Consider the following 21286-nt stretch of genomic DNA (forward strand, 5'->3'; position numbering starts at 1 on the left):
AATGAGACCCTGTTTCATTAGGGGTCAAAGACATGAGGGTTGGGTAGACAGTGGACTTCCAAGTATGGGGCAGTTGGGGCTGGAGGCAGAGTACAGTTGAGAGCTTCAAGGTCTGGTTCTATGATGTTTAGGAAGTGAGTTGCTCATGTGAGTTGGGTGGTCTTGAGGTCCTTGGGTAGCCTCTGGGTTTTACCTAAGAGGAGACAAGTCTGAGGTTTCTCAGAATGGAGAATATGGTGCAGGGACCCTAGAAAACTGCAATGTGAGAGCAAGGACCAATTCTGGATAAAGACCTCAGGAGCTGTTGGTGATCTAGGTCTAAAGATTCCAAGCAATGGGAAACCAGAACGTTAGTGGAGATGGGTCAGTCTGAGGCTTCTTCAAGAGCTGGAAAGTGAGGTTGTGAGTTTGAGATCTCTAGGATCCGGGGCTAGGTGTCGGTGTGAACTGAGGCTCCTGCGCTTGGGACACTGAGGTTAATTAAGTATAGCAACAACTCCTGGTGGATAGGTTCTGGAGATGGGTAAAGTTACAGTCTGAAACTCCTAGTGTTCCCAAGCTGGAATCTGGATGAGTATGAGCCCCTCAGCAGTTAGGTTTAGGAACTTAGGTGTGTCCGAGATGCTCAAAGGCTGAGAAAGAGGGAGGGAATGTGTTTGAGAGCTCTGTGTGCAAGTGATGTATCTATCACTTGGAGTCTGGGTAAACATGAAATCTCTGACAGCTAGTCCAAGATTCACAGGTGCCAAGAACATGCTTTTAGGTGGTCCCAGAGGGAGTCTGTGTATCTGTGTCCACCCAGAGAAGGACGAGATCTGGAATGGGGTTACCTGACATCCCTGTTCCACAGAGTTTGGCAGAGCTAAGAGATCAGCGGCAGGGGGAGCGTCTGGAGCATGCAGCAGCGTTGCGGGCCCTACAAGATCAGGTATGTTGTACTTGGTGGGCCTGGGAGTTGGGGTTGAGGGTGGCCAGCAGGCTGCGTTGGTGTCTTACAGGCAGGCATGGCCCAGGGGGTCCTGCTCTTCCTAGCCCTGGTCTGTGCGTCTGTGCGTCTGTCTCCTTTCTTTCCTGTTCCTCTGTTCTGGACTTGCTCTCACCTGTCGTGGGGGTGGGGCCAGGTGTCCAGCCAGAGTGCAGATGCGCAGGAACAAGTGGAAGGGCTCTTGGCTGAGAACAGTGCCTTGAGGACTAGCTTGGCTGCTCTGGAGCAGGTACAGGATACCTGGGGTCCCTCGAGGATCTCTCCCTGTTTCTTTTGTCTCTCTCGCTTTTGGTCCATGTCTGGCCAGAGTGATCTGGACCCTTGACTCTTCTGTGGCCTCTGTTTTTGTTCCTCCTTTCTGTTGGCTTCTAGCCTTCTTTTCCATCTACTCCTGCTTTTCTGCCATTCACGTTTCTTTATGATAAGGTGCATGAAATGTAATTATCATAGGTGTACACTCAGTAAGTCCAATGTGTTCCTTTATAATTCTGGGTAGCTACCTTCCAGAACATGATACAGAATATTTTTCAGTATGTTGGAAGATTCCCTCACTTACTTTTAGCATATCCCTGGAAGTAACCAGGATTCTGACCTTTAACAATATAAATTCATTTGCCTGTTCTCTAACTTCATATAAGTGGAACTGATGCTCATCTGTCCTTGCCTGCTTTCTGGTACCTCTATGTCTGTGGTTTTATCCACGTTACATGGCTTTCTTTTATCACTTCATAGTATTTATTGCACGAATCTTTCACTCCTCTTCCTGCTTTTCCATTTTAAACGTTGTCTTTCTTCCTCCCTTTATACTTCTCTCTCTGTCTCCCCGGAACTGGGAGGTCCGGGGTTCCTGGGCCTTAGGGCCCCCTGCAGTTCCTTTTGCCCACCATTACCACGTTCTCCAGATCCAGACAGCAAAGACACAAGAACTGAATATGCTTCGGGAACAGACCAGTGAATTGGCATCTGAGTTACAGCATCGTCAAGCTGAATATGAAGAGCTTATGGGACAGAAAGATGACCTCAACTCGCAGCTCCAGGTGAAGGTTTTTCTGACCTGTGGTGTAGTTTACTAGTATTAGTGCAGTGACTTGCTTTTGAGGAATGGTGAGAAGACTTGGGAGTCAAGGAGACCTGAATTCCTGGCTGGCTTCTTAACATCCTAGTACCTGTCCTGACATGGGTAATTTTACTTCTGCAAAACTGAGCTTCTTCAGTTAGTCAGGGTTTCCATTCTGGTACCGTAATGTACAAATTGAATGTCTCCCATATGTAATGCTTATGCTTGCTTCAGATTTTGTCTCATTTGGAATATTTGCATATACTTACTGAGATATCTTGGGGATGAAACCTAAATCTAAACATACCTTATACATATAGCATGAAGGTAATTTTATAAAATATTTTTAGTGCTCCTGCCTTTTTTGAGATGAAGTAGAGCTCTCTGCAACCTTAGCTGTCCTAGTATTTGCTCTGTACACCAGGCTGGTCTTGAACTCACAGAAATCCACCTGTCTCTACCACCCGACTGCTGAGATCAAAGGTGTGCATTGGTGGTCAGGTGTGGAATTCCCATATGTGGCTTTATGTGCTAACTCAAAAAAAATCAGATTTTAAGCCAGATATACTGGGGTATGCCTATAATCCTAGCACTCGGGTACCTGAGGCAGGAGGATTCCCATATGCTGTAAGCCAGTATTGGTTGCATAGTGAATACTAGGCCATCCAAGGCTACATAGTAAGACCTTGTCTGAAAGAAACAAAAAACGTTTTAGATTTTAGGTTTTAGGATGAAGGATGCTTAGCCTGGAGAAACTAGAATAATACTGGATTAAGAAAGAAATTTGGGGCTAAACATAGCAGCACAAGCCTTTAAATGCCCGCACTTAAGAGGCAGATCTCTGAGTTCGAGGCTAGCTTGGTCTATGTAGTGAATTCCAGGACAGAAATGGCTACATAATAAGACCCTGTCTGTCTGTCTGTCTGTCTCTCTGTCACACACACACACACACACACACACACCCACACCCACACACACACAAAGGTTTAGTGCTGGTGATACAGCTTAGTTAACAGAGTACTTGTATAATATCACAAAGCCCTGGGCTTAGTTCAAAGCACTGCATAAACCAGGCTCTGTGATATTTATGTTGTGATCTCAGTTCTTAGGATCACACACACATAACAGAATAAGGAGGATCAGAAGTTCAAAGTCAGCTGGGTGTGGTGGCGCACGCCTTTAATCCCAGCACTCAGGAGGTAGAGGCAGGTGGATTTCTGAGTTCGAGGCCAGCCTGGTCTACAGAGTGAGTTCCAGGACAGCCAGGACTACACAGAGAAACCCTGTCTTGAAAAAACAAAACAAAAACAAAGCAAAAAACCAAAAAAAAAACAAAAAAGAAGTTCAAAGTCATCCTATGCCACAGACCCTCTGGGTCCCTTTGTCTGCGTGGAACGAGTCTCTGGGGCAGGTGGGCAAAGAGTGGGCGAATGAATGACAGACAGACGAAACACAAGAGGTTGTGTAGAATCTGAATGTAATTTGTCAAATTGCGCATCAAACTTTTTATACAGAAGAAAATAGGGAAGTTAGGTGACACATGGGCAAGGTACAAATGAGGTTACCGGATGCTTAATGACTCTTACACAAAACAGAGGAATGTAAACACAAAGACTGGCAGGAACTGGGCAATAAAATAACTGAGACAAAGTCAGCTCTATCTAAGGTCAGCTATAGTTTTAGGAGCCAGGTGTGAGATCTTTTCACTCCTAGGGCAAGGGCTTTCACACATAAGTCATGGTTCTGATTAGGGAGTTCCGATCTAGCTAACCATCTCATGAATAATGCAATACTCTAAAACCACAGCCTGATCTACTTCCTAAACCATTGTAAATTCCTGCATATGGGAGCAACTTGGCTTTTATTCTAAGTGATAGTGTAATACCAGAGGCAATTCTCAATATCACTGAATAGGCAACATTCTTACTAAATTCCAAGCCCATGGTCAGCTCAAGGACTTTCTAGGATGTTGGAACACTGGCGAAGGCTTAGCTATGTCAGAATTCAATCTTAAAAGGCACTTATAATAAGATAATACTAAAAGAGAGCATGTGGATCCATACACCAGACTAACGCGGAAATAGGGTATGAGTATATGGGTTTAATGAGAACACCAAAACTCCAGGAGGTGAGTTTCCATGAAACTCTTTGCCTCGTGAGCGCTTCCAGGCCTCTCGGCCTGCCAAGCAGATTTCAGCGGACTGTGCGTGGCAATCCTAGCTACATAGGAAGATGGAGACCAGTCTGGGCTACATAGGAGACTTGTATCAAGGTGCACAGGGGGTGGGGGTGGGGCACAGGTGGAGAGATGGTTCAGTGGGCAAGAGCACTTAGTAACAAGAGCAAGCATGAAGACCTGAGTTCAGAATCCAGCACCATGGGAGAAGTATGCCTGTAAGTCCCATGCTGGGAAGGTGGCAAGGTGATGCCAGGGTAGTTGGGGCTTGGAGGCTAGCCAGATTATCCAAAAACTGTGAGCGACAGATTTAGTGAGAGACCTTGGCTGAAGGAAATGAAGTCAAAAGTGAGAGGAGGATGGACCAAGTAGGCTGTTCAGGGATTAATGATAGCAATGATGGTGGATTCTTTTTTTTCTTTTGTTTATTTTGTTTGTGACAGTTGTCTGTTATGTGTTCCTGGCTGGCTTGGTACTCATGTGTAGCCCAAGCTAGCCTCTAACTCATGGCAGTCATCCTGTCTCAGTCTCCTAAGAGCTGCTACTATAGGTTTGAGCCTCCACATCTGTTCTGAATTATGGATCTCCAATCACCAGGGACCTCGGTTCTTGCTATTTTCCAGCCTTTGACACGGACCTGTGTTTTGCTTCCAGGAACAGTTGTTGAAACTGTTTCACTTTCATATTTACATCGTATGTGGAAGGAAGGAAGGAGGAAAGGGAACAGGGAATAGTAGTAAGGAGAACCTTCCTTTCTTTTGAGAACATGTTCTGCTGACTCTGGTGGTTCCTGCCTGTAATCCCAGCACTCAGAAAGCTCACACAGGGCTGGAGAGGTGCCTCCGCAGTTAAGAGCACTGGCTGCTCTTCCAGAGAACCGGGATTCAGTTCTCAGTGCCCACCTGGCAGCTCACAACTGTCTGAACTCCAATTCTGGGGCATCTGATGCCCTCCTCTGGCCTCCACAGGCACCAGGCATGCATGTGGGACACAGACATACATGCAGGCAAAACACCTGTGCATGTAAAATAAATAGATAAATAAAAATTAAAATAAAAACCTTAGGAGGATTGTGATTTTGAGGCCAGCTTGGTTTAAAAAAATAAAATCAAACCAAAACAGTCATAACAGGTGGTCTTTATTCCAAAGAGATGGAGGCACAGAGATCTCCTTGAGCTTGAGCCAAAGATACATAGGGGGACCCTCTCTCAAAACAAAGAAATCGTTAATAAGGGCTGGAGAGATGGCTCAGTGGTTAGGAGCACTAACTGCTCTTCCAGAGGCCCTTTGTTCAATTCCCAGCAACCACATGGTGGCCCACAACCATCTGTAATGGGATCTGATGCCCTCTTCTGGTGTGTCTGAAGACAGCTACAGTGTACTCATATAAATAAATAAATCTTTAAAAAAAAGTGGATGGTGGCTGACAATGTTTAAAAACAAAGAAATCATAATAATAAAGACTTAAGTTATACTTAACAATTCTAGATACAGATTAACCACCTGAGCTGTGCCCAGTGATGCTATTCCTAGCTACTTGGGAAACTGAGGTAGGATTCTTTCCATTAAGGAATCAAGACTCAGTCTCAAAAAAGAACACTGGGGCTAGATGTGGTGGTGGTGCATGCCTTTAATCCCAGCACCAGCAGATCTCTGCGAGGTTGAGGCCCCCCTGGTCTCCATAAGTTCCAGGACAACAAGGGTTACATAGAGAGATCCTGACTCAAAACAAAACAAAAAGAAAGAAAAAAAAAAAAAGAAAAGCGTTGTGGGTCTCAATCCTCTGTGCAGCTGCCCTTGGTTGGGGGCTGTCCTGCACTTCAGGCAGAAGAGCAGTGGCTGGAAAGAGGATGAAAAGGCTCTGGGGTCGCTCAACTCCAGTCTCCAGTTGGTTAGGAAGAGCAGAAAGTGCATGCTAGGAGACGAGCACACTCTGAAGAGGACCAAACAGGGAAAAATAAAATTGGTTACTCTTTCCAACATACCCATCTTTGAGGCGATCTGAAATAGAGTACCATTAGTCCATGGTGGCCAAAACTGTTGTGTGTCACTACAGTGGCACAATGTGTGGAAAATCATTACAGAGTATGCACACTAGTTTTGTTGACCCTGGCATTCTGATATTATAACAGACTGGTGAAACGCAAACCTGGAAAGTTTTTCTTTTCTTTTTCTTTTAATTTATTTTATGTATGTATACATAAATGAGCACAGTATCTGTCTTCAGACGCACCAGAAGAGGGCACCAGATCCCATTACAGATGGTTGTGAGCCACTATGTGGTTTCTGGGAATTGAACTCAGGACCTCTGGAAGAGCAATCAGTGCTCTTAACCACTGGGCCATCTCTCCAGCCCCTGGAAAGTTTTTCTTTAAGAAAACTTGCCAGAGCTTATTTGCTTACTTGTTAAAGAAGAGAGAGAGAGAGAGAGAGAGAGAGAGAGAGAGAGAGAGAGAGAAAACTCACGTGGTGGTGGCACACACCTTTAATCCTGGCACTTGGGAGGCAGAGGCAGGCAGATCTCTAAGTTTGAGGCCAGCCTGGTCTACAGAGTGAGTTCTAAGACAACCTGGGCTACACAGAGAAGCCATGTCTTGAAACAAAACAAACAAACCAACAAAAACGAAAGAAAGAAGGAAGGGGGGGGGGGGAAGAAGCCCAGCCACGATGTCCAGGACCTGTGATCTTAGCATTTGGGAGGTAAAGGCAGGTGAGGAGTCCAGGCTCACTGCTGGCTACCAAGCAAGTTTGAAATAAGGTCCTATCTCAAGAAAAAGACTTTTGATGGAGCATTTTATTCCCCCAAATAGAAAGGAATATAGCTTGGCACTTGGGAGGCAGATGAGTCCCAGGCCAGCCTGGTCTACATAGAGTTTCAGGCAAGCCAGGGATACATACTGGGACCCTGTGTCAAAAAAAAAAAAAAAAGAGAGAGAGAATACAAAGAAGCAAGAAGTGAGTCACATGGCCCTACCTGTCTGTGAAGGGAGAAATACTTCAGACTATTCCCAAGTATAAATTCTGTTGCTAAGGAAGCAGAGAAGAAAGTACTGAGGAGCAGGAAGCAATGTCTGTCATTTCTCCCATTATGATTAAGATTATAGCACCTACTTTATTCGGGGGACGGTCTACCAGAAGTGTTGGAGTTCATTGGTACCTAACCAGGGACTCTTTTCCAACTTCCTCTTCTCTCCTGAATTAGGAGTCGTTAAGGGCCAATAGCCGGCTGCTGGAACAACTTCAAGAAATAGGGCAGGAGAAGGAGCAGCTAACCCAGGATCTCCAGGAAGCTCGGAAGGTGGGGCATCATGAGAGGAAGGAACGAGATGGCCTAGTCCATGAGGGTAGGGAGTGTTATGGCCAAATCTTGGCAATGCAAAGAGAGAGAGAGAGAGAAACAAACGATCATTTCCAAAAAGACTGGAGAATGACTCAGCCAGTTTGAAGAGCCGGGGAAGAGGTGGAATCTGGCTAGTTCCTTGGGCATAGAACCGAATGGTGGTCATTTTGTGGTGTTGGAAGATAAATTGCCCCTCTCTTGACCCACCGTCCTGGTCCCCAGAGTGCCGAGAAAAGGAAGGTCATGCTGGATGAACTAGCCATGGAGACGCTGCAGGAGAAGTCCCAGCACAAAGAAGAACTGGGGGCCGTCCGGTTACGGCACGAGAAGGAGCTGCTGGGCGTGCGAGCCCGATACGAGCGTGAGCTTCGAGAACTGCACGAGGACAAGAAGCGGCAGGAGGAGGAGCTCCGGGGGCAGATTCGTGAGGAGAAGGTGGGTGCCGTAGCCATAGCCTATCTCTTCTAATAGCTGAGGACCGTGGCGTTGCTTGCTGCTGGTGACATGGAGGCAGGTAAGTGATATGCAAGGTGGCCAGTCCTCTGCTGCCCAACTCCTGCCTGGGTTCTCCTTCCAGGCTCGAACAAGGGAATTAGAAAATCTTCAGCACACAGTGGAAGAACTCCAGGCTCAGGTACACTCCATGGATGGAGCCAAGGGCTGGTTTGAACGGCGCTTGAAGGAAGCTGAGGTGAGTCGGTGGTACCTGGTAAAGCTACAAAGCTGGTTTGGTGAAGATTTGAACAGGCATTTTTTCCTCTTAGATTGTTCATGGTGTCCTCTGCAAAAAAAAAAAAAAAAAAAAACAAAAAAAAAAAGAAAAGAAAAGAAAAAAAGAAAAAAGAAAGAAAAAAAAGAAAATAGAATACATTATCTTTCTATGTTTGGTAATATACTAATTTTTATTTTAACAAGAACATTTAGCCGGGCGTGGTGGCACACACCTTTAATCCCAGCACTTGGGAGGCAGAGGCAGGCGGATTTCTGAGTTCGATCGAGTCCAGCCTGGTCTACAGAGTGAGTTCCAGGACAGCCAGGGTGATACAGAGAAACCCTGTCTCGGAAAAAAAACAAAACCAAAAAACAAACAAACAAAAGAACCTTTATAGTCTTTTTTTCTGGAAAACTCAAGACAATAATAAGAGGCAGTGTCGTGTAGCAGAGAAGAACACACTGGAGCTGGGTATTTCTCTCAGCTTGAATGCTGACTGGGCTACTTCGTAGTGGTGTGATCTTAGGTAATGTATTCCATCTTTCTATGGCCATTTGCATCTTTGGCAGAAAGGGGACAGGAGAGACTGAAGGTAGCTCACGGTAGACCACATGGTTAGCATGAATGAGGCCTCAGGTTTAATTTCCAACAGCAAAACTATTCAGACCTCGCTGCCACTGAGTATGAGACCACCTGGGGTAGACCCTTCTGACTTAGATGGCTCTATTGTTCTGTCACCTGCTGCTGCTCTTCACCAAGACGCTGCTACCTGCTGAGAGGCCCTTGAGATATTCAGTAGACAGCATCCTACAGGCTGGCAACAGGCACCAAGAATGGATTGGCAGGGGATGGGCCACCCCCCTTTATAAGCACAGACTCTTAGTAAACTTGGGGGCCTTGAACAGAAACATGTCTTGGCCTCCATTATTTCTCTCGCCGTTTGCTTCCATACAGCTCCGGCCTCCCACTTAGGAACCCAGTTAGTGTGGCCGCAGGCGGTTACGTGAATGTTCCTGGCATGCAGTGTTGTTTTGTTAAAGAAAGAAAATATAAATGCAAATCACTTGCTCTACTATGTGAATAGTATAGTTAGTTTTCCACTTCTTATTTCTGCCTTAAAGGCATATGCCATTTCCTACAAGAATGGCAGTGAGTTCCCTGTTAATTGGAGCACTTGGGAGCCTTGAGGTCACGTTAAGAGTTCAGGGCCAGTGAGGGTTATGTACTGAGACCTCGTTTCAAAATCAAAAGGCGCTGGGCAGTGGTGGTGCCTGCCTTTAATCCCAGCACTTGGGAGGCAGAGGCAGGCGGATTTCTGAGTTCGAGACCAGCCTGGTCTACAGAGTGAGTTCCAGGACAGCCAGGGCTACACAGAGAAACCCTGTCTCGAAAAACAAAACAAAACAAAACAAAAAACCAAAAAACAAAATCAAAAGGTGTTTTCATAAACACCCAAAGAACTTGTCTGAAATGTTCTTGTCCTTAACTGGACACACATTCTTCTGGGGACCATGAGCAGAGCTGGGACTCTCCTTCCAGGAATCTTTGCAGCAGCAGCAACAGGAACAAGAGGAAACCCTCAAGCTGTGCCGGGAGGAGCACGCCGCTGAGCTGAAGGTACCTCTTGAATGGTGGTGGTCCTGTCTCAGGGCGCTGGGCACCCCTGCAGGAGAACAGGGCCTTCTTCTCATGCCGTGGCCTGAGCTGCTGTTGCCTTTGCAGGGCAAGGATGAAGAGCTTCAGAATGTTCGGGAACAGCTCCAGCAGGCCCAGGAGGAGCGAGATGGCCACGTGAAGACCATCAGCAACCTGAAGCAGGTCTGTGGTCCCAGACACAGGCCTGGCCTAAGCTTGCAGAATGAGGCGGGATAGGGAGGGACAGGATACGCTGTGGGCAACTGTGCCAACACCTGCCCAGCTGTGCCTTCTCAAACCACAGGAGGTAAAGGACACAGTAGACGGGCAGCGCATCCTGGAGAAGAAAGGCAGCGCTGTGGTAAGCTAGCGAGGCCCTGGACCTTTTCCCTTTCTTCATGGGCCACCCAGGTCACAGCTCTCATGGGCTACTCTGCCCCTTACCTTTATTTAGCTCAAAGATCTTAAGCGGCAGCTGCACTTGGAGCGGAAACGGGCTGATAAGCTGCAGGAACGGCTGCAGGAGATCCTTACCAACAGCAAGAGCCGCACAGGTGAGAGGCCAGGCCACTCGGAAGCTGCTGCGAATTGGGGCGATCTTTCATTCCTCCCTGAGCCTTGCTCCAGCCCTTTGTCCTGCCTGAATGCTGGCTGTCTTTTCTCTCCCTGCACTGCCTGCTTTGTGTGTGTGTGTGTTCCTCTCTCTGCCTGTGTTCTTTCTGTTTGCTTTGTAACTGCCTTTAGTTCTTTTTCTGTTTCCATTCTTGGATTCTAGAAATCCTCACCATATAAGTCTAGGATACAAGCCCCACCTCCAGCCCCCTCCAGACATTCATGGTGAATCAAGGGAGACAGTTTTCCATAGGTAACAGCACAACACAGCCATCATCATCACCACCACCACCATCACTATCATCATTATTTAGACAACATCACTTTGTAGCCCATGCTGATTTCAAACTCATGGCGCTTTGCCTTAGCTTCCTAGGAGTTTGGCTACTGACATCCGACACCATGTTTGGCTTGTACTGTTTTCAGTATACAGCTAACTCAACCCACGATGCTTCTGCCACCAAAAGCAGAAGACGTGCCCACGCAAAACTGGAGTTGTTTCTACCTTTTCTTGGTTGGAATAACTCAAGTTCAGTAACGGGTCTGGTGCTTGTCTTAGATCACAGACAGACTTAGAGAGCACTGGCTGTCAACTGAGGTGCTGGAAGAGCCCCACTCAGGCACTGCACCCTGTCTGAGGATCCCTCTTTGCCCTGACACCTGGGAGCACTTGTAAGGGCAGTGTCACCAACTCAGTACCAATGTTTTCTGGTTTGTTTTTCGCCATTGCCCAGACTGACCCTGAGTCCCTCAGCTCAGGTAATCTAGCGGCGAGCGTGTAGCATGCTCAGCAAGTGTTCAACTGACCTGGCAAGTGACATCTCTCTCACCAAACCAGTTTCCTCCTGAGATGTTCAGCCTCCCTGAAGTAATTTCTCGTTTTAGTAGATGAACAAGCTAGGAATAGATTAGAATTTTATTTATTTGTTTGTGTTTTTGTTTTGTTTTGTTTAGTTTTTTAAGACAGGGTTTCTCTGTATAGCCCTGGCAGTCCTGGAACTTACTCTATAGAAAAGGATGGCCTCAAACTCTGCCTGCCTCTGCCTCCCGAGTGCTGGGATCAAAGGCGTGCACCACCACCACCCAGCCTAGAGTTTTATATATATCTCGTTCTTCTCCATTACATGGGACTGAGAGCTAGGCAAATAGCTACGAGTACGACTCCATCTTTGTTCTGATTTTGCTCTAAATATGTCTTTCTCTGTGGTGCCTGCCAGTCTCCAGCAGGTGCTGGCTCCCTGTCCCTGCGCTTTCCCCTGCGTGTCTGTATGAGCACTCGCAACTCCCTGTCTCCCTTTCTCTGCATGGAGGTTTGAATACTTTTGCCGCTGGAATCTTGTGTCTACTCCTTGCCCTTTCCCTTCGCCCCACCACTTCCCTTCTTCCACTGGGCATGGTTACCGACAGAGTTACCAGCCTTGTTTCTGCCTGGTCCAGTCCTTGAGTTTGTTTGCCCGGGGGGTGTCTCTTTTCCTCTTTGAATCTCTGGCAAGTCTTTTGATGAGGTCTCTTCCTACTGGTTGCTGTCTTGAGATTCCAAGGGATCCGAACGCAGGTTGCTTTTTCCTCCACATTCAGGCCTCGAGGAGCTGGTTCTGTCTGAGATGAACTCACCAAGCAGGACCCAGACAGGGGACAGCAGTAGTGTCTCCTCCTTCAGCTACCGGGAGATCTTGAAGGAGAAGGAGAGTTCAGCCATCCCAGCCAGGGTAAGGGTCACCTTCTAAGTAAGTCTGGACATTCCCTATTTCCTCCTCCCTCAAAATTGACTACACTGACCTTTGGACGAGCATTTCTTCTCTGTCTCTTTATGTGTCTGTGTTTTCTCTCTCTTTCTATATGTATGTGTCTGTTTGTCTATGTCTCTCTCCAACTAAGGATTGAACCTGGAGCCTTACACATATGCAGAGCACATGTCAACATATGCTGTTCTACTGAGCTGCTACCCCAGCCCCCTGACTAGAGCACTTTGTCACCTTCTCCCCAAACCCATCAGCCTGAGACTGATGCACAGGAGGCAGGCCAGTTAGTTATTCTCTGGGCCCCTCTATTTCACCGTCTGTAGGTTAATCCCACCGCTCCCAGTGCTGGAAAGTGCAAGCATTGTGGGAAGTTAAAGACGTGCCACCATGCCTGGCCTTAAATATTTACTTTAATTTGATTATTTTATGAGAATGGGAGTGTGTTGGTGTGCCTCCTGTATGCAGTATCCTAAGCGGCCAGAAGAGGGGGGAAGATTCCCCCGGAGCTGGAGTTAGAGCAGCTAGTTGGGAGCTGTCACGTCGCTGCTGAAGCCAGTGCTCTTAACTCCTGAGCCATCTCTCCAGCTCCTATTTGATTGTTTCCCCCCACTTTTTCTTTAAAAAGAGATTTTATTTATTTAATGTATGTGAGTACACTGTCGCTGTCTTCAGACACCCCAGAAGAGGGGATCAGATCCCATTACAGATGGTTGTGAGCCACCATGTGGTTGCTGGGAATTGAACTCAGATCCTCTGGAAGAGAAGCCAGTGCTCTTAACTCCTGAGCCATCTCTCCAGCCCCTATTTGATTGTTTTCCCCCACTTTTGATATTGGATTCTTGCTATGTAGCCTAGGCTGGCCTTGAATTCATAATCCTGCCATCAGCCTCCAAAGTGCTAGGATTTTTTGTTTGTTTGTTTTTGTTTTTGAAGACAGGGTTTCTCTGTATAGCCCTGGCTGTCCTGGAAGTCACTTTGAAGACCAGGCTGGCCTCGAACTCAGAAATCCGTCTGCCTCTGCCTCCCAAGTGCTGGGATTAAAGGCGTGCGCCACCACGCACAGCCAAAGTGCTAGGATTTTAAGCATGAGCTACTGGTGGCTGATTCCCTTCAACAGCATAGACTGATCACTGTTACTATTGCCATCTGTCGCACCATGTTCCTTGCCAACCACTTTTTATTTAGATTTTGTTTTGTTTTGTTTTTCTAGACAAGGTTTCTCTGTGTAGCCCTGGCTGTCCTAGAACTCACTCTGTTGACCAGGCTGGCCTTAAACTCACAGAGATCTGCCTGCCTCTGCCTCCCAAGGGCTGGGGCTAAAAGTGTGCACCACCACCACCTGACTAAGTATCATATTTTCACTACCCAAAGAATATTATTATAAATTCTTAGTTCGGGGCTGCTGGAGAGATGGCTTAGTGGTTAAGGTCACTGGCTCCTCTTGCAGCGGTCCTGAGTTCAAATCCCAGCAATCATATGGTGGCTCACAACCATCTGTAAGGAGATCTGATGCCCTCTTCTGGTGTAAATGAAGATAGTGACAGTGTACAGTAATAAAGTAAATAAATCTTTTAAAAATAAATTCTTAGTTCATATTGGGCATAGTGGCCCATGCCTTTGAGCCCAGCTACTCAGAGTGCAGGAGGATCACTGGAATTCAGCAGTTTGAAGCTAACCTAGACAATGTAATGAGGTCCTGTCTAAAAATACATTTCCTCTGTGCTACCAGGGTCCTCATACATTGTAGGTGAGTATTCTAGTACTGAGCTACATTTCCAACCCTTCCTATTAATCCTTTTTAAAAAAATTCTTTTTCTTATTTTATATGAATACGTGTTGCCTGCATGTGTAATTTGCATACTGCATTTGTGCCTAGTGCCCTGTGCCCACATAGGCCCGAAGAATGTATCAGAGTCCCTCCAACTGGAGTTATAGATGGTTGTAAACTTTCATGTGGGTGCTGGGAATTGATCTTGAGTCCTCTAGAAGAGCAGGAAGTGTCTCCAGCTCCATTTTTTTATCCATGATTTTTGTATTTATGTATTCATATGTGTATGGATATTTGCCTTTCATGTATGTTTGTGTACCACATGTGCCTATGCCCACAGAGGCTAGATGAAGGAGTCAGAGCCCCTGGACTCGGGCATAGGCCTATGCATCTGCATGCAGGTGCCCACAGAGGCTGGCGGAGTCCTCTAGGGAGCTGCGTTTCTTGTCAGGTACGAGCCTCTGGATGTGGACGCTCCGTACTGAGCTCTAGACAGTTTCTTGCATGAATAGCAAGTGATCTTAATCATCATTTCTGATCAGAATATATTGTATGAAAGTATTTTTTGTTCTTTTTTTGAGATAGGGTTTCTCTGTGTAGCCCTGGCTATCCTGGAACTCGTTCTGTAGACCAAACCGGCTTCAAACTCAGAGATCTGCCTGCCTCTGCCTCCCTAGTGACAGCATTAAAGACGTGTACCACTACCCAGCTAAAACCAATTCTTTTTTTTTTTTCAATTAAAATAAAATAAAGAAACAACTAGGAGGCTAGAGAGGTGGCTCAGCAGTTAAGAGCACTGACTCTTCTTCTAGAAGATCCAAGTTCAAACCCAGCATCTGTATTAGGCAGTTCACAACTACCTGTAACCCCGTCTCCGGGGGAACCAACCCTTGCTTCTGATTCCCATGTGGCATACACAACAGACATACACATATGTAAAGTAAAAGTAACTATGTATATTTTAAAAAATAATTGAGATGGTGAGTAGCCTAGTTTTGTTGGTTGCTTCTTCTCCCTTCCCCAGGTGGGAAATTTCCACTTCATCGAAAGTGTCTTTTCTTTGTACCGGCTAGAATTCACGTTCACAGTACCCCTTGGTTTTGCTTGTTATTTGTTTTCCTTACGTCTGACTCTTGTGTCTATTCTGGTCCTATCTTCTTGGCATCCGCTGGTGGAGGAAAGCAGACCATTTGACCTGCAGGAACCCTCCCACCTTTAGCTTTTTTTCTGCTCGCTTCTTTAATGGTACCATTTAGCTCTTCCCACTGTTGCCTCCATTTCCTGCCATCTGGGAATTAGATGTCATTTGCTGCTGGATTTCCCTCAGTCCTCTCAGCAACGCTCTTGTGGTGGTGGTGGTAACACTGTCTGCCTCCCTTTAAGCCAAAGGAAATGTGGAGTTTTCTGAGAGTGCCAAGTGTGTGGCCTGCGCCTCCAGCCCCAGAGCCTATACTGCCCATGTGCCTCCGGCTCCTACCTCATGCTGAGAATAGCTTCATTTTTCTCTTTCTTCTTTCTTTCTCCTAGTCTCTATCCAGCAGTCCTCAGGCCCAGCCCCCTCGGCCAGCAGAGCTGTCAGATGAGGAAGTGGCTGAGCTGTTTCAGAGGCTGGCCGAGACTCAGCAGGAAAAATGGATGCTAGAGGAGAAGGTGCCGTCGCTCTTGCTAGTCTTCACATGAAATGCCCTGGGATGGGCTCGTGGCTGGGAAGGGTTGTCTTGAGAATGCTCTGGGCCCCTCCTCATGGGAGAAAATGGGAAGTTGAGGGGCCTGAGATGGGGTGGACCATCTTGCAGGTGAAACACCTGGAGGTGAGCAGCGCCTCTATGGCGGAAGATCTCTGCCGGAAAAGCGCCATCATTGAGACCTACGTCATGGACAGCCGGATTGGTCAGTGCCCGTCTCCAGCCCTCACCTACAGTGAAACCTTCACCTGCCCCTCTTTTTCCATTGTTCCATTGCTCCTTTTCCCCTCTTGAAACTCAGTGAAGCTACTGACAAGCTCATGAGCCATGGAGAGGAAAGCAGGGAAACGTTGCTTTTTTGCCTGGCCTCGGCTTTGTACTCATCCCTTCTCCCCTCCCCCCACCCTCTAGTGGATTTTCCCCGGACTTCTCTGTCTCTTTCTGTCTACACTTCCTTCTCCCCTGCTTTCTAGTTCTCTATGTATTTTTTTTTTCTGTTCCCTTTCTTTGTCTTCTCTTAATAGCTGTTGCTCTATTTCTATTTTTATTTCTTTGCGTTTTTTTTGAAACTGGATTTTGCAGTCCTGCGCTAACCTGCTAGGTGCTAGGGTTCCAAGGGCGCATGCCTACACCTATCATCCATTTCTATCCACTATATCTCCATCCCTCTTCTCCTCTCTGACCTCCATGCTTTTACTCCCTATTCAGTACGAGCTGCTCACATGCTCTCAGGGTTTACTCTGTGTCCTGTGTCCTGTGTGTCCTGTGCCCCAGGAGTAGCAATGACCCTAGTTTTCAGGGTCAAGTAACTAAGAACAGCTGGGCTTCCCCATGTCAGAGCTTCTGCCCCCAAACAGAACATGGCCTTTCTCCCTTCTTGCCTGCTCTCTGTTTTCCTCCTCTCTCCTTTGGCTCTGCCCAGTCTTCCCTACACCAACCCCGGCTCTGCCGAGGGGGCGGTGCTCAGCCTGGACCCTTGCAGATGTGTCTGTGGCAGCAGGCCACACAGACCGAAGTGGGCTGGGCAGTGTCCTGAGAGACCTAGTGAAGCCAGGCGATGAGAACCTTCGAGAAATGAACAAGAAGCTGCAGAACATGTTGGAGGAGCAACTCACCAAGAACATGCACTTGCACAAGGCGAGTGTGGACCACCAGCCTGCCCACCCATCCCTCCAACCACCTGCTTCCCTACCCACACAGTCCCTGGCAGTGTCCTTCCAACTGGCCCTTGTCCCCCCAGCTACCACCTTCCAGTCATCTACCGCCCTTTTGTGTTCACCTCTTTTACCCTCCAATCAACTTCCCAGGTTAGCCCATCAGTCTGCCATCTGTCCCTCTGCCCACTGATCCATCCATGTATGCCCTTGCTCCCTGTTTACCCATCTACCTGCTCTCCTACCTATCTGTCAGACTATCATCTCCGAGGCTGCCAGCCATTTCCCGATGCATCGTCCTTTCACGAACTCATCAGTCACCACCTATTTGTCATTTGCTACCTACCTGCCTTCTTGACCTCTACAAAGTTCATTTGTGAACCCATCCGCCTGCCATAGGTCCACCCACACATTAATTCCTCCCCACACCTCCACCCAAATACTCCCTCCTCACTAAGGGAGTCATAGCCAGGTTTTGCCTTGAAGAAGCAAGCTCACATTTGCTATAAAGAGAAGGTGGTTGATCTTCCTGTTCAAGGCTGGACACCACTGGGCACCGAGAATCCATCAGTCCATCTAACTACAGATCACAGCTCAGATTTGCTAACAGAGCTGCCCCTCTCTTCCCCTCCTCTAGCTCCTGATGGCTCATTTGTTTCTTAGGACATGGAAGTTCTATCCCAGGAAATTGTGCGGCTCAGCAAGGAATGTGTGGGGTCCCCTGACCCAGACCTAGAACCTGGAGAAGCCAACTAAAGACCTACAGGATGCAACTATTCCCAATCCTTTCCAGAATGTCACTCACTCCCTTGGGCTGTTGTGGGAAAATATGGAGGCTGGCACCAAATTTCATAGTTTGGGAGATGGACATTAAAGGGGCTAGAGGCCTATATGTGGCTGGTGTTGGTGACCCTGATGTATGGCAGAGCCCTTGGGGAGAAGAGACCCTGAGGGAAGGGCAAGGCTTTTCCTTTTTGGCTCTGGTTCCCAGGGTCATCCGCCTTCAACTCTGCATGAGATCTCCCTCCTAGAGACCAACTCTGTTTCATTTTATTTTATTTTTTAATTTATGTCTGGAAGCCTGGCTAAACTCTGCCTTCGGGACTGGGGGTATTGGGTGGGGGTGCAGTCCATGTTCAATGTTCCAGCAACGTGTGTATGTGTGTGAGTATGTGTGTAAAGACTATGTGGCCAAAATACCATCTGGCCAGACGGGCCCACCCACTGACTGTCTGGTCTCATTCTTTTCAATCAAGAGGGCTGTGTTGGGAGAGGGGTGGTCACAACACTGGAATTGGGAAGATGACCTCTGGCTATAGCTTTTCTTCTACTCTTAGCTCTACTGCTTCCTGACAGACCTCTCAAAGAGAGTAGAGCAGAAATATCCACAGATAGATGTGTGAGTAGCTGTGTATAAAGTTGAGGGTGGAGAGAAACAAACAGATGGAAGGGTGGATAAGTGGTTAGATGGACTGAGAGATAAATAAGTGGGTGGTTGTGCAGCAGGGAAATAAATGCATAGGTAGATGGATGCGTGGCTGGATGAATAAATGAGTAGATGAATCAGTAAGTGGAGAGAGTATGGATAAATGGAGATATAAATGGGCAGATGGATGTCTAGAGGGGTGGACAAATGGATGTGGATGAATTAACCATATGGGTAGACTGATGGATTTATGGAGGGGTTGGAAATGGCTAGAGTGGGGCTCAGGATGTAGAAGGGAATGAAAGGGAAGGTTAAGGTTGGATGTGTACATGCCAGGTGAAGCTATGCAGTGGTTGATAGAAAAATGGAGTATTGCTACTTAGAGATAGGTTGGCACAGGGTTGGGTAGAGGATGAGCCCGTAGGTGACTCTGGATGGATGGGTGTGGAGAGGGATGGGCATTGTCTTTGGTTTTGCGGGTGGAAGGATGGGTGCGTGAAAGCATAGGCAAGTCAGGAGTATGAAAAGGAAGCAAGTGAACAGAATGGGTGGGTAAATGGCTCACGAGGCTAGGCAGTTCTACTTTACTGCGCTCTCCTCACACACCTTTAGTTACTTAAGACTAGGCATCCTGCCAGGCCTTACCTTATGCCAACCCCCGATCGTGGTACTTCAGTGAATGCTCTAAAGGACACTGTCAAGTTGGGATAAGTCTATCTGACCACTGGGAAACAAGTCACCCGATCAAGGACATATCACGTCTGGCAGAGCTGGAGTTAGAGCTCATAGACATATCCCGGAGGCATTCAGTACTCGCGTTGTGATACCCAGAAGCAGGGCCCACTATGGAGAGGTGTGATCAGAGGGCAGTGGACTGAAAGCCTTGCTCTTTTTGGTAAGGGGCCTACAGGTAGGTGGGTGGTACCTGGATTGTCCCCATCTGTACTGCCCTTGCCCCTCATTTTGCATCTCCAAACTGGAAGATGCTTACAGGAACCCCACAAGCAAAGTGTGCTTTAGAAGTAGGGCCCTGACCTGTGCTCTCCCTCCAGAGCAGATCTGGAGGCCTGGTCATCTAAAGAAACATCCACACTAGTCCCCCCTCCCCCACTTCTCCCCGCCTTTCCACAGCCTGGGGGCAGGGAGGGGACACAGCACTGCATCATTCCCCGTGGCACTCCGCTCTGGGGCCATTAACAGACGCCTTCCCATCGATTGGTTCTGCTAAGTGCTGCTGATTCAGACGGGTGGGGGTGAGGGCCCCTAGGGGCAGTGGGGGTAGGAACTGGGCAGAAAAAAGGGGGGAGTCCAGGAAGTAGGAGGTGGGGAGAACTGGCAAAGTTCCCTGCCACCCCCATTTTCCAGATGACACGACTGAGGCCCAACCAGCTCTGTAAGGAGGCGGAGTTTCCCCAGGGTCCCTCTCAAGCTGTCCTAGGGGAGGGGGCTCTGGGAGCCACGTGGCCCCTCCCTGCCTCTCGCTTCATCTCCCGACAAGCTCCAGAGGGGCGGGGAGAGAACGCTGGAGGAGGAGGAACTCCGGCAGCTCTGCAGAGGGGGCCAGGAGCTCCGGTATTTGGTACCCCCAGCCCCAACGCTGTTGCTGCTGCTGCAGCGGGGACACAGGTGAGGACAGCCCTGTGGGGCGAGGGAGGGACCCATCAATAGCTCTGTCCTTGTCTTTTCCTGGTCCAGTCCCCATGCCCTAGTCCATCCTGGAACAGTCCCCAGGGGTCCCACTGGACCTTGTCCTTCTAGAGCCTCCTTCCAAGGACCCAGAAGCCTCCTCCCCCTGTCTCCCACCCCGCCCCCGCTTGTGCCACCTTTCCCTCCTAGGCCTGGCTGTGGCTGCTCTCTTCCTCCTCCTCCTCCTCCTGCTGCTACTGCTGCTGTTATTGCTGCTGCTCCCACTGCTGCTACTGCTGTGGCTGGGCACACACAGCCAGTTCCTCGGTGTGTGTTTACCTCAGACCTGCGCTCAACGAACGGTGGGACCCAGCCTTCTCCTGGTCTTCTCTACCAGCATCCTGCAAGGTTCAGCCGCCCCTCTCCCGGAAGACACACCCAACTTTCTTCCAATACCCCGCCCCCTCTCCAACCTATTTTGAGGGAATCCCCTCCTCTTAGCAGTCTTTTGAGTTTCCCTTGTGTGCTTAGGGGGCTATATCCAACTTGAGTACACTTGAGTATCAGCCCTTTGGGGTTCCCCAGACTCCCCGTTCTCATCCAGAGCTCTTCAGATATGGACCAGGCTTCCTAAGCTCCTCCAGGTAACCTCTCGCCGGCTTCTTAAAAATAAGCCAGTCCCATATAGCACTTTAGCGATCCTGAGCCCTAATCCTCACGTCTCCTACCTTCCCTAGAACTCCTGTAGATTGTAGTTAATACCCTCCAGGCTCTCCTTGGTAGTGCCAGTCACTCCTGAGATACTTTTTAGCATCTTTTACAACCTCCTGGCTCTAGAGCTACCCTTGAGATGCTCCAGTCCCCTTTTGTGATCTACAAGGGGGCTCCAACCCAGGGATCATTTCCTGTAAGTCTTCTGGGTGTGGACAGCCCTCCCTTCAGCCTTTTCCAAACAGCTCTGGTTCCATCTCCACCGCTCTGAATGCCCCTACCTGTCTCCTCTCCAACCCAACTGAGGGATTGCAGGCCGTCCTTTACTGAGAACTCTTGAGAGTGCACAACTCCCAACCTAGTTCTTGGTCCCTCTGGACACCCTCAGACAACTCTCAGGAATGTGTTGCGTCCTCTAGAATCATCTCAGACTTTCTAGACCTGAGGATCCTTCTTGGTTCCTCTGGCTCGTCAAAGCCTTCTCAGTCCCTTAGAAAGCTCCCCCAAGCCCCCTAAGTTCCTGTCTGTCTCTCTAGTTCCTCCTCCTGGTTCCTCTTGGTCTTTCCTTTCTCTCTCTCTCCCCCTCCCCATACACACACACACACACACACACACACACACACACACTGGTTTCCTTTTCTGGGTAGCCCAAGGTCT

General features: G+C 48.2%; 1 protein-coding gene and 1 non-coding gene across 32 annotated transcripts in view; both read left to right on the top strand.

Annotated features, from left to right (window-relative positions):
* The window catches only part of Gripap1 (GRIP1 associated protein 1), a 30607-nt gene extending 12512 nt beyond the window's left edge, over positions 1–18095 (top strand). For 10 of the 31 annotated variants that reach the window (XM_006527670.3, XM_006527676.3, XM_030251400.1 and 7 more), the window contains 14 exons: positions 851–928; positions 1122–1214; positions 1888–2022; positions 7421–7516; positions 7781–7993; positions 8136–8249; positions 9810–9887; positions 9993–10088; positions 10210–10266; positions 10360–10459; positions 12096–12226; positions 15555–15677; positions 15824–15917; positions 16695–18091. In XM_006527670.3, coding sequence (XP_006527733.1) covers positions 851–928; positions 1122–1214; positions 1888–2022; positions 7421–7516; positions 7781–7993; positions 8136–8249; positions 9810–9887; positions 9993–10088; positions 10210–10266; positions 10360–10459; positions 12096–12226; positions 15555–15677; positions 15824–15917; positions 16695–17059 — 1773 coding nt within the window. In that variant the 3' untranslated portion in view covers positions 17060–18091. Of the gene's footprint in view, positions 1–850; positions 929–1121; positions 1215–1887; positions 2023–7420; positions 7517–7780; positions 7994–8135; positions 8250–9809; positions 9888–9992; positions 10089–10209; positions 10267–10359; positions 10460–12095; positions 12227–15554; positions 15678–15823 lie in introns of all 31 variants that reach the window. The other 21 variants (XM_017318565.1, XM_030251401.1, XM_030251403.1 and 18 more) reach the window with 8 other exon arrangements.
* On the top strand, positions 4629–4749 carry Mir1198 (microRNA 1198). Its single transcript, NR_035430.1, has one exon. It is a non-coding gene; the product is annotated as a microRNA 1198 (primary transcript).
* Positions 18096–21286: the final 3191 nt, after the last annotated feature.

Source organism: Mus musculus, chromosome X, assembly GCF_000001635.26.
Source record: "Mus musculus strain C57BL/6J chromosome X, GRCm38.p6 C57BL/6J".
Lineage (NCBI taxonomy): Eukaryota > Metazoa > Chordata > Mammalia > Rodentia > Muridae > Mus > Mus musculus.